General features: G+C 37.7%; 2 protein-coding genes across 2 annotated transcripts; one reads left to right on the top strand and one right to left on the bottom strand.

Annotated features, from left to right (window-relative positions):
- Positions 1-3,617: 3,617 nt before the first annotated feature.
- GCK72_025707 (uncharacterized protein) lies at positions 3,618-8,003 on the top strand (the record flags this gene model as incomplete). Its single annotated transcript, XM_003106112.2, has 6 exons — positions 3,618-4,007; positions 5,937-6,660; positions 6,706-6,896; positions 6,955-7,619; positions 7,669-7,848; positions 7,901-8,003. 6 exons carry the CDS (start codon positions 3,618-3,620, stop codon positions 8,001-8,003), a joined length of 2,253 nt encoding a protein of 750 aa, XP_003106160.2.
- Positions 8,004-10,032: 2,029 nt separating this feature from the next.
- On the bottom strand, positions 10,033-10,355 carry GCK72_025706 (uncharacterized protein; the record flags this gene model as incomplete). Its single annotated transcript, XM_003106257.2, has 2 exons — positions 10,033-10,212; positions 10,263-10,355. The coding sequence occupies 2 exons, from the start codon at positions 10,353-10,355 to the stop codon at positions 10,033-10,035; spliced, it is 273 nt and encodes a 90-aa protein (XP_003106305.2).
- Between the last annotated feature and the right edge of the window lie 2,556 nt (positions 10,356-12,911).

The raw sequence follows: 12,911 nt of genomic DNA, 5'->3' as shown, positions 1-12,911 counted from the left end.
AATAAGTTTTTCAGAAACGATTTTCAAAAGTTAGTCGGGGAGTTTGAATTTTTACGGTTATTAGAGTTAGATAGAACTATCTAAAACGAATGTGAATAGCAACGCTCTTTCCTTCAGTCGCCCTACTCATTCTCACATCCCCATTTGTCCTTTCTTCAGGCAGTCTTTGATGGTTGTCGTATCGCGGAAGATCGGAGATACAGTGGCAAACCAAATAGATTACTAACCCACATAGAACAAAAACGCTATGGCAAGGAGAGTCATCTCACAGCACAACGGATGCACAAATACATCAAAATTGATTGTATTATAGTAACTTTTATTGGTTAAATTTTTGACTATGATGTGAAAATTCAATTTTCATTAGTACATACGGTTTTTAGTTATCATAAGATAGTCCATGTCCTTTTTACAATCGAGCAAAACTTTATTTTCTCATGACCTAATTTTTAATCAATTTTGTTAAAGTTTACTGTGGCAGATGCTTCTTTTTCTAATAAATACAGATTCTTCATAAGTTGGTGGTAAAAAAATACACTTCATGTTGTGAAAATCACTATAATATTCCTATCCAATACGCTTTTTGGCTCCGGAGACGGTTTACACCTTACACCAACAAACAGTGTATGCGATCTGTTGTCGTTCTACAGATATAAAGGTCGAGCTGGTTTTTGGTCATATTTTTTATATAACACTGTTATATTGTGTTTATTGAATAATCATTTAAACTACCAAACATAACTTCAGATTTATATTCGTTGATTTTTGTTAATGAAGCGGTAGACACAAAGACGTCCTTCAATTGTTTCGTATTCATTACACTACTTCATCATGTTCACAGGGTTATGTTATGCATATGAAATTTGAAGATTAATGATTACGGTAGAAACGTCCCGTGGTGTATATGACCCCCAACTGTCAATATGTATGAGATTAATTATATTTCTTTCTTTTTCTCCTCATCCTCATACCTTTCCTAAATTCTAGATTAAGTGCGATTTAGTCAAATTGTTTTGCTTTCTTTTTTCAAGTTAGAAGCGGATCAAATGTTTGTAACTTTCATGGTTTCGAAAAGCTGTAAAAATCAAGATATCTTCTGTTCTTGACTTTTTCTCCGCCTGTTCTAATTGTATTGTCTTTTTGTTTGCAATAGTGACCACTACGATCTGTTCGCGGATGACTCTGGGAGACATCGTAAACCGCCTACTGGAGAAAGACTAAACAAAGAAAAATAGCATAACCGTATGCAACTCATTGTGTAGTGTCTCAATCTTTCATAATTCCAATAACTCTCTTGTATTTTTCGATATAGATTTCCCTATCTAACCCTATTTAATTAAACAGTATTTTTATATCAAATTTCATGATGGAAATATCAAACTTCTAAAATAGATTAAACCAATAAGTTTTAGTCTACTGAAACATTTTGAACGGCATTTTTTTTTTGAAAATGTCGAAAAAAAGGAAAAAACCTTCATTTCTTTCAAAGCAATTTTTTGCCAATAAAGTTTTTTTTCTTACACAAAAAACCCACATTTTCTCATTTTTATGTGGTTTATGAATGGGTAGTTGAAGATAAACTTCTTTTCCGACCCGGCTTTTGAGTGAATCTTAGAGCACGAATTTATTGATTTATTCAATAGTATTGTCGACGTTTCGGCCACATGGCCATCTTCAGGACAGGACGGTTACCCTACAATTGGTAAAAATTATGCAGTGAAAAGAAAAGAAAAAGAAAAAGAAAAGAGAGAGAGAGTGTGATTTAAAGTGAGAATGAGAATATATAAGCATGGGGGGTGACAACACCGGAAAGTAAGAAGAGAAACAGATGCGGACATTTGAACATCGGTACTGTTTGCGGTGGGACCGGGTTCTATGCGGACAACAGGAAAACAGGAGGTAATTGTGATGAGGAGTTATGTAAACAGAGGGAGGAGGTGAAGATAAAGGGTACATGTAAACAAAGGATGAGGGTAAAGATGGAGGTTAAGATAAGAAGGGGGAGGCGTCTTAGTGGGGGAAATTTACCCCCAGCGGGTCTAGAGGTGCTGCTATGATAAGCCAAAAGTCGTCACCATGTCGGTCAGTTCCTCTTTGGTGTTGAGAGATGGCTTTAGGTTGTTTATGTAAGTAGCTTCCAGAGCTCTTCGCTTGTTCGTGTTCCTCTCCACAGTCAGTACTTTGATTGTGAGTTTGAGACTTTCCCCGTTATGCACTGATTTGGAGTGTCTTGCCCAGACTGTGTTGCTATATGATTTTAGGCTAGGCTTATTGGCTGCACGTACGTGTTCGTCAATACGGTCGGAAAGGGGTCTACCCGTCTCTCCCACATATACTTCCCCACATTCACACGTGATTTGGTATATTGCGCCTTTTCTTGCACATCCTCCTATGCCTGTGAAGGGACATACTCGACACATCCTCTTTTCACATCGGACGTCAAATCTTCTATTATGTACCAACTCGTCCTTTAGTGATTTTCCTCGTGTTTCTACTACTTTGACTTCGAGCCCCACTTCCTTGAGCGAGTGGCGAACTGTAGATGTGATGTCATCCGTTATGAATGGTATGCAGATGACGTGTTTGTTGTCTCTTGGGCTGTGGCTTCGCCTGTGGTTTCTGAGTTGTCCCTTATTTTTTCCTTTGCGGCGAGGTAGGCATCCGTTTTGGTATCCATTTTCCCCCAGAATCCGTATGGCTCTCTCCAACGATTCTTGTTTGTGTGTGCCCGACGAGGTTCCAACTGCTGTAGCTTTTGTCACCACGATTGTGTTCTTTTTCTGTTGTCGTGGGTGGTTACTGTCTGCCCTGATAAGGATATTTTTATTGCTTGGTTTACGGTACCACTTGGTCTCAAATTGTTTTCCTTTTTGGCGTATTTCTATGTTGAGAAAAGGTAGCCAGTCTTCCGTGGGTCGTTCCCTGGTGAGTTTTATGTGTTCACTTTGTGCATTGAGTATGATGAAAGCTTTGTCCACCGTTTCTTGTGTATCCGCTATAATTATTATGTCATCTATGTAGCGGCGGAACAGTATGGTAGGCATTTGAGTAATGTGCAATTGGCCCAAACTGTCCATCTGTATTTGAACAATTAACGGTCTTCCTCTTCATCTCTTTCTCACTCCATTCTCTTCTTGCATCCTAGATCTTCCATGGTCACTCAATATGTTGTAGAGTACTATCATTATGTACTATCAAGTTAAAAACGCAAAACCATCTGCATGTATTCAAATCGTGACTGTTTTTTTCTTTACATACATCTTCTGGAAATGTCAAACTGTTCAGTTGAGCAGTTCTTTGATATCAACTGTAGTTATAGTTCAGAGGTGTTGTGCTATAAGGTTATGAATTAGTTTCTACACCTTCTCATGGTTTTCAAATATAAGCAGAAAAAACAGCTTCAATCTTCCATACCCGACATATCCTCCATCTCCTCCCAAATCTTCTTTTCATTTATTATTTTTTGCTTTGGAGGACCCTCCTATGCCTTGAAAGACGGTTTCTGGAAACATCTGCTCTTCTTTTCTCCTCATTCTCTATTCTCTCTGTCCTCCGCTCCAGAAAATCTCCTTGTCGTTTATCAGCACATATTTCATCAATATCTTTTTTAAGACCTAATGATGTCCAACGACTCCACCGCTATTCCACCAATTCCCATCGAACCTGATCTCGATGCCTCTCAACAAGATGATGATCCTGTTGACGTCAACGGCGAAGAAAATGAAAATCTGGAAGCACTTGAAGAAACTTCATCTACTTCTGCTGAACCAACCAAGCGCCCAAGAAAGCGAAAGGCAGATGGATATAAAAAAAGAAGGCAAATCAAAAAACCAAAGGCATCGAATGATCCCAACGCTCCAATCGACCAGAAAGAAGTGCACAAGAGGTCCACCCGTTGGTATGCAATTGGATGTCTCGGATCCGCATACGTCGACATGGAAACGAAAGGAACACTGCCAGATGGTCCAGGGTTGGATGCGCTCAAAAGTTTGATTGCTGAAAATAAGGTTGGTTTTTTCTTGTTTATTGGGTGTCAGTCAAGAGAATGTGACTTAAAACGGCGGGAAGTACAATAAAGCAGACAATCGTATGGGTAAAGCGAATGAAGGGCAGGACAGGATGAGATAAGATCTATGGCTAATTAGAGGAGAGTAGGGTTCTGGGGAAACAGTAAGAGAATATGAGAATACCAGGAGGAGAAGAATGGGTGTTTGCTAATGTCTGATGGTTGGACTAGAGAGTGACATGGGAATAATGTTTAAAAAAATATTATTATCCTTTGCTGAAAGTTTTGAAGAATGATTTTTTGATTTTACCTGTTATACAGTGTCGACCGACAGTTTACGAATTCGAGGTGTTTTCAGTTGAAAATTACCAACTTTAAGAAGATGTCTCGGTAATCCTGATTGACCAACAAAAAAGTTTTTGTATGGACTATGCAGATCAAAAGTAGAACTTTTTTAAAGCTTGTAACTTGCTAGAGACTATTCGTACAAAAATCGGACCAATTACAAAAATAAAGATTTAATTTTGATTTTTATAGTCCATGCAAAACCTTTTTTTGGGACAATCAGGGATGACGAGACATCCTCTCACAGTTGGTCATTTTCAACTGAAACCAGCTGACATTAATAAAATTTTGGCCGACACTGTGTGTAGTACCCAATTAAAATTAAACAGGAAACTAATTGAAAATCTGATAAACTTTTTTGAATCTATGATCCAAAACAAATAACGTTTTCGGCAGCAGAAAATTCATTTTCATGCAAACAAAATTTCATTTCTAAATAAATACCGTACATCTTTATATTATAGCGCCCTGTGAGGAGTAATTTGTGAATGACAAACGCGCCCTTTAATTTAGGTGATACTAAAATATTGCGTTAAGAGATAGGAGCGTATAACGTTAAGAGATAGGAGCGCATAATAGAGATATTACGGTAAATAAAGTCTGAGACCGTGTCATTTTCGATATTTTCATGCAAAAGCGAAGTAGAGACAGTGAGGTTTTCTTGTTAGGATTCTAAGATCGAAGTATTTCTAAACTTGGCATTCAAAAACTTCTGTAGTCAAGGTACGGGCTAATTATTATTGAGAAAATGGAAAAATGGCAAAGTAGAGCTGACTGAATCGATACAAAACAACAAAGGAGAGAGATGTGGTCACAGAGTGACAAAGGGAGAGTGCGAATTTTTTCTTTTGGGAAAAACATATAGAAGACGTACAGTTAGGATACATTGTATGTAATATGAGTCTTTCGTATGTGAAGAAATAAGCACCCAGTCATTTGCGGGTCAAAACTTGGAAAACGTTAAAAACAACTAGTGATAGGGGTATCTTGGGAATGTACGGAATTATATGTAAGTAACACACATTTGAAGAAAACCATTTTTGAGGGAAAGATGGGAAGCAGCTCGAGAAAACTAAAAAATGCACCAAAGGACATGAGCGAGAGACACGGGATTATCGAAAAACTTTTTTTTATATAAGTTAGATATCTTGTAAAAGGGGAACATGGGTAGCACGTGAATTAGTTGAAAACCTGAAGATAATGATGATACACGCAAAACTCAATTTTTGACAAGGATAATTTATTCAAGCGAAAATGGAATTGAGCGTAATTCATTAGGACAGGAAGAAATCATATTATTGGTAATCAGCATGTATGTGACGATGGAAGATTTTTTGTATGTAAAATTATTGATACATTTTGTTTCAGTTAGGCGGCGACTGAATCGAAGTTTAATAGAAACGCCCTCTGAAAGTTTGTCTGCAAACCAAATGGTTTTAATTTCGTTTACAATTTCTTAAATCAAATTTGATGAAATATTTGAGTTTGGCAAAGATAGTTTGTAAAAATAGAAAATTTAGTGAATGACACTAAAACAACAATTCTACAAAAATATATTTTAAACTAAACTTATTTTGTTTTCCAGGAGAACGATTGTCATGCATTCGAGATTCCACCAAATTTTGAATTTGCTGACGAAGGCAACTACCGAGGAATATTGAACACTCTAATTCACGATGCAGTAATGACCAGAGTTAACGAACCTCCACAGAAGGCAAAAATAGAGAAATCTAGTGAAATGACACCACCAGAGCTTTGTTTTGCTTCAAAATTTTATATGAGCCACGAAGCAACCGCAAAAGAAGTGATTGAACGAGTGAAACAATTTGAAGGTTGTGAAGAAAATGGAGTTTATGAAGAAGTGAAGGAACATGCACTTTTCGACGAGTCGGACGCTCTCGCCATGCGAGAGAAAGAATTAATTGCCGAGTTAGGAAACCGAGAAGAAATTGAAAGTATGCACGAAAACCGAGCCGTCGTTATAGAGATCGATGCACGCAGCTGTTCTGTGGTAGAACTGGAAGAACAAGCCAGAAAGACGGGAATCTGTAACATCACTGGCTTCCAAGAGAAATACCAAATAAATGGGAAGATATTTGATGCAGAGGAACTCGCCAAATGTGATCCAGATCAAAACTTGAAAGTAAGACGACAGTTGCCTCAATCGACAGCAACAAACTATTACATGTGGAACCACAATGGCATAAAAGACCATGCTGATCAGCTCAAAGTCTATGATTATGAACAATTTGTCACGTTGAACAAGTTTGCAGATAATCTGGAGAAAATTAAAGAAGCTTCAGAAAAAGGTGAAAACAAAAATTTCTAGTTTGTTTTTATATCCATTTTTACAGCTTGCCAAAAAATCATTGAAAATCCGGACAATGTGGAGGACATCTTGGAAGAATTGAAGGCTGGGCTTCGGACACTGATGATGCCTCTCGATGCGTCGAAAAATGAACATGCTAATGCAAAGGCGACAATTCTTATGTTTGGAACTAATATTGATTTAATGGATGGAACGAAGTTTTCAAATCAAAATGAGGTCAGTGAAAAAAAAAACAAAATTTAAATAAAATGAATGTTTCATTGTGCATTTTCAGGAAATCAAAAAGTTTCCAACGTTCCTCAGGCCAAATGGAGATGGAACTCTCCTAAATTATTCCCATGAAGTAATTGGAGGTCTCAATAAACCTCAATGTTATGCAAAACCACCTGGAGCACGAACTTCTCCACATACTGAAAACAACAGCCTGTCTTCAGTAAACTTAAATCTCGGTCCAGGAAATTGCGAATGGTTGGCAGTTCTTCCGGAGCAATCTGGAAAATTCCAAAATGAGGTGGCCAAAGAATTGAAACGCAAAGCAAGAAAGCCAAAGAAAAGAAACTCGCCGGAGCCAAAAGAAGAGAAAATCACTAACCTGGAGATCAAGGAAATGTATAATGCTGGATATTGGCCCAACGAGCAAAAATTACTGGCCGCAGGAATACAATTACAAAAATTTATTCAAAAACCAGGAGATATGGCCTACGTTGGACCATTGACGTACCATTGGGTTCAGTCCAATGGCTACTGCACCAATGTGAGCTGGAATATTGGGCAGCCAGACTTCTGCCAGATGGCCATGTCTGGCATCACTCATGACCACAACATTGGTGTGGAGTATGCATCGGTCATGCCAATTGAGCCGATCATTTGGAGAATAGCTGAGCAGAAAGCCCAAGTGGACCAGAAACTGTTTGCACTTATCAAAGTGTTCTTGTTGAGGTTTGTCGAATTTTTTAATGTAATGCATTTTTTCAAGTAATTTTTGCAGAAGCGTGGCGCACGCTCAACGGGAGCTAGAGTACATCGAGGCAAAAGGATACAAGTTCACAACTAATGTTGAACTTGGACCAGTGATGCGATGCACCACACCGCGTTGCGAAAAAGTGCTTTTCAATCTTGTGGCATTCAATAGAAGCTTGAAGCCGTTATGCTTCAAGTGCTGCGACAAGTAAGTAAACCACTTTAACTATGAAACATCAGTGTCACAAATTAACATTCAGGTTGACGCAAACAGAGAAAAAGGAGATCAGCGTCGTCCAGTACAAGGAAATGGACGAGTTGGCTGACATTTGCGACGGCTATGTGCTCACTGGAACCAACTAATTTTTGTTTTGTTAACTGTTCTCCTTTTCTGAAATTGTCCTTTTTTTCAGATTTTGGTCTTCAAATGTCTTTAATAATAATTTTGTTCGTTTCTTTCTTTTTCAAAAACAGTATTTAATAAATCGATTTTTTATTCTCACTCTTAGTTAATAAGCATTCAAATTAGTTGCATGGGTTTACAGATGGGCGAACAGTAGCCATTGGCACGTCATCTGAAAATTACAGTATGAATTTCAGTAAGAAATTTCACCACTTACTGATATCATCAGGGTTTTCTGGGTAGCGGAAGTCATCAGCATTGTCAGTATTCGGAATCGGGGCGGCCAAAGTGACTCCGATCAAAACGACCATTAGCAAGACAAGGAATTTCCAGAAAGAAGCGAACATTTTCTGGAAGAATTTTCTAGAAGTTTTGAAGGAGAAAACGATGAAAACTGGTGGATAAAAGAAAAAAACATGAGTGAAATGAAGCAGGTTGTCGTTTTCATCTTGTTATCACACAAAAACATGGGGGTTGGACCTGACGAAGCAGGCAGTTGTCAGTTGTTCGAGTGACATGTAAATAAGATTGGTGATTCATTATTTAATTGGGTCTCGAGAAACATGGAAAATGAAGTTTTCGACGGATCCAGTCTGATTGTGTAAAAAAAATTGTGAGTCATCGAGTTGGTCTAACTAAAACTCTTGGAAAATGATTAGGAGCCAACAAAAGATAATTGAAAATTGTCAATTCTGTGAGTGTGAGACGCCCTCCCTGGTGGTATCACAATATCGATAACTAATAAAGTGTGTAGATCAGAAAAAAGCTCAATTTTTGTAGTTGACAACTTTCTTGTACGGGCACATCCTAAGAAGTTATCAATCGTCAAAAAAGTTTCTCGCTATTGTTGCCTTTCTTCAGTGCTAAAAGGAGAGATTTTTGAACAGTTTACTCTGACGTTTGATAACTTCTCGAGATGTGCCCGTACAAAAAAGTTGTCAACTACAAAAATGGAGCTCTACTTTTGATCTATAACTACCATAAACCATCAATGTGTTAAGACTATCAGTAAAGCGGTCTCACACTCACAAAGGAGAAAGCATCAACTAAAAACTGCGCATTCTTTACGACCAGTACTGTATTTCTATGTGCACCAGGATTTGTTGGGTATTTTCTAAATTTTACTCTTTCAATTTATATTTTAGAACAATCTTCTGTGAGTGTAATGTTTTTGTCCGCGTCGGTCTTTGCTACTTTCTTATCTAGAGAAAGAGGGAACATGAAGAGATATCTCTTCTTATTTTTCTTTAGAGAATTGAAATGGAGCAAGAAGATTGGGAGCCAAAGACATCAAAAAGATGAGTTTTGCAAGAAAGCTTCTCTTTTTCATCATGTTCTCACTGCTCTAGATTTTCCTCTCGGATTTATTTGGTAAAACTTGTGGAAAGCTCACAAGGAATCAGGAATAAAATACGCAGTTTTTGGCAGATAAAAACTTTTTTGCACAGGAAGATGAGAGAGAGGGAGGATAATAAAAATAAAATAGTACGGAACGTCAACGAATTATTGGGAGGAGGAAAGAGAGGGGGAGATATGACCGGTGAATGACAATAAATGTGTGAAGGTGATTAGGTTGGAGTCTCGGCGATGATGGTGGCGTTGGTCTGGAAAACAGTTTTCTATTGTTACCATACATACACAAAAGTAGAGCTTCATTTTTGTAGTTGACAACTTTTTTGTACGGGCACTCTCTAGCAAGTTACATCGACAAAGTAATTTCATCCCGTTTCAGTGCAAAATAGAGTGATTTTTGAGCTGTCTCCTTAAAATGACTACAACTTGCTAGGGAGTGCCCGTACGAAAAAGTTGTCAACTACAAAAATCAAGCTCTACCTTTGTTCTGTATGATTTAAATATTTTTTACTTTCTGGGACAACCACTGATACCGTAACACTCTTTCAAAGTTGAACGTTTTCAAATCAACAAGGTCAAATTGTGTATCTTACTACAGTGTACTGTATGTAAAACTACTTTCAGTTAGTTGGGCACTTAAATCCAAAAACGTTTGACCACCGTTTTCACCTTAACACTCATCTTGCATCCCGCATCAATGCTGTTGTCGATAGCAGCAATTGAGTCTTCCATACACTCCTTGAGAGCTGCAACAAGTTCCTCGAGGCTCATGTTCGGCTTCACTTGCTCCTTGGGAACCTGGGAGATCTCTTCGTCCTGAAAACTAGTTTTGTCAAAATTTTAATTCTAAAAATAAGCAATTTTACCTGGTAGATAACACGAATCTCTTCTGACATCTTCTCATCTCTCGCTAAACTTTCCTTGAGCAGTTGGAAGAGGTCACGAAGGCTTTCGGACATATTTTCGTTTGGTTTGTTTCTGAAGAATAAAAAATGAAGTGAGAGTGGGGAAGAAAACGAATCGAGAAAAGAGAAGAAAGGGGAAGAGGGAAGACGACATGCAAATGTTGCAACCAACGTAATTTTTTTAACATTCTGCACATTTCTCAAGGTTTCTATTCGATCTCAGAGTAATTCGATATCAAGAGTGAATGAGATGACGAAGGGAAGTTATGAGAGAAAGAGACTACTGGAACTCAAAACTTTTAGTTTAGTTAGAAACGGATCTGGGAGCCGAAATAAAATTGGAAAGAAACATGAAAAACACAAAACACGCAAAATCTTTCCATTGCACAAAGATTGCAAAAGTTAAAAAAAAGCTTTTTCAGACAACCTTTTCAAAACAATCACAACATTTTTCAATTTTTAGAATGGAAAAATGATGTGTCTTGGCCCTATGGCTTTCCCAAATCTTTCCAGCACTATTATTTCTTAGAAAAATCATTGTTTGATCTTAGTTGTATCCATTCATAGATATTTTTTTGTTGAGCAGAGTAACAATCGCAGAAAAATGAGGTTAAATGAATTTGCTTACATTATGGAAAGGATCGCCAGGAATAAAATGGAAACTGAACACATGTGTCCATTCTGTTACCAACGTGCACATATGTTACTCGCTTACACAGTACACTCAAAGGGACGCCCTCTCCCATACTTCTAGAACGAAAGAGTCCTCAATCAAGGAAATCGTTACTTGATAAAAGAAAATTTGTATCGCTGGAAGAGTTTCAGGTTGACTCCGCTCAGAATTGGACATTTTTGGAAATAAAGTTTTTCGAAAAACTTCCAAAAAGAAGAGGTGAAATCCGTAATTATTTAGATTTGAATTTAGTTTACTGACTTATTTGATATTAGCAATGAATGAAGGAAATGAGAGAATATACGTTGGACTTGGAGCACAGAATGGTATTGGGAAAAGATCAGAAAAGGTAGAAAAACTTCTGAAAATCAAAGTTTCAAATCAAAATGTGCACTTACGCCTTTACAGTACTCTCAAAGATACGCTTCTTTTTTCATAGTGGTTTCTTGAACTTATACTTCCCGAACAAGTCTAATATATAAGCCAAAAGTTGATGTTGCAAAAAGAGCTCATGAGGAAACGATAATTCTTTAAGTGGCCGAAACTTTGAATTTTGTTATAAACACTTAAAAAACCGAAATGAATACGGAAACAAAGATCTGAAACACAGAACACACTAGATCAAAGAAATCGCATCCATAATCTCTTTTAATACCATTGCAGACAATTCTTCTGAAACAATCACAACATTTTCCAATAAATGAAGAAAAGCACTATGTGACTTGGCCCTATGGCTTCCCCAAACCGCTCTGGTACTATTTTCTGTATAACAAAATTAAAAAAAGATGTTCCTTTGGCGACTGCTGTGGATTTAGATATGCTTTTTGAAAAATGTGAAAATTGTAGAGTAATGAGGTGAAATGGATGTATCAAAGAGTAAACTGAACATCGAGAGAAAATTGAACACATGTGTTCTTTTTTTTGTGCACCTGTTACTCTTATCCCGCCACAGTACTCTCAAAGACACACCACTTTTTTGCAGTCGTTTTGTTGTACGGAAGAGGGAGCACAAGAACCCACAACATGTAATTCAATTGCAGAGAAAATGCTGAATTTGAGAAGTTTCTAAAATTGTCGCATCATTTTTTAAATATACCAAAGGAATACCAAAGGAAGAGCGGTTTGGACTTTCTCGATTATTTTTGACCAGGCTGTCTGTCTCGCCTTAGGTGGTTCATTCGGCTGGTCTTTCATGATTTCCGAATGGTCTAAAGCGGCGGACGCTGTCCAGACCACGCCAGTTTTGTTGTTGCCCGTTGGCTTAGTGTCTCTTCCCTTTTCGAAACCGTTACGAACAGCGCCTCAGACAAAACGCGCCACTTTCAAACGACCTTTAAATTTGGTTATAGGTATTTTCGACAATGGGGAGTCCATTTCTGCAGTCTAAACCTGCAAAAAGTCTATAAGAGCCAAGTTATGAGCTCTCAAACTTTTCATATGGTTAAGCTTTATTACATAGAATTCCAAATCGGCGGTATATACGCCACCGCGCGGTTTGTGTTCCTCAGCGGCTTACCTGTGCTCGTAAAAATAAAAATATCTTGCGTATACTTGTCGATTTGGAATTCCATGTAAAAAAGCTTGACCAGATGAAAAATATGAGAGCTCACAACTCGGCTTTTTTTTTGACTGCAGGTTTTGACTGCAGAAATGGACTCCTTGTGGTCAAAAATACCTACAAACTATATTAAAGGTTGTTTGAAAATGGCGCCTCTAAAGACTTCTCTTGTTAGCTGTGGATATGAAAATTCTTCTTGAGAAGATTGAACATCGTAAGGAAATAAGATCAAATAAATGTATAGTGACACCAAATCAAAACTGTACACATGTATCCCTTCTTCCTTTTAAAATGTGCACATGTTACTTTTGCTGCGCCACAGTACACTCAAAGACACGCCCCCGTTTTTGCAGTTTTCTACAAAACACATTTCTCTTTA

This window comes from Caenorhabditis remanei, chromosome X (assembly GCF_010183535.1).
Source record: "Caenorhabditis remanei strain PX506 chromosome X, whole genome shotgun sequence".
In the NCBI taxonomy this organism is placed as follows: domain Eukaryota; kingdom Metazoa; phylum Nematoda; class Chromadorea; order Rhabditida; family Rhabditidae; genus Caenorhabditis; species Caenorhabditis remanei.
The sequence above is the reverse complement of the archived record's forward strand: the minus strand, read 5'-3'. Positions and strand labels throughout refer to the sequence as shown.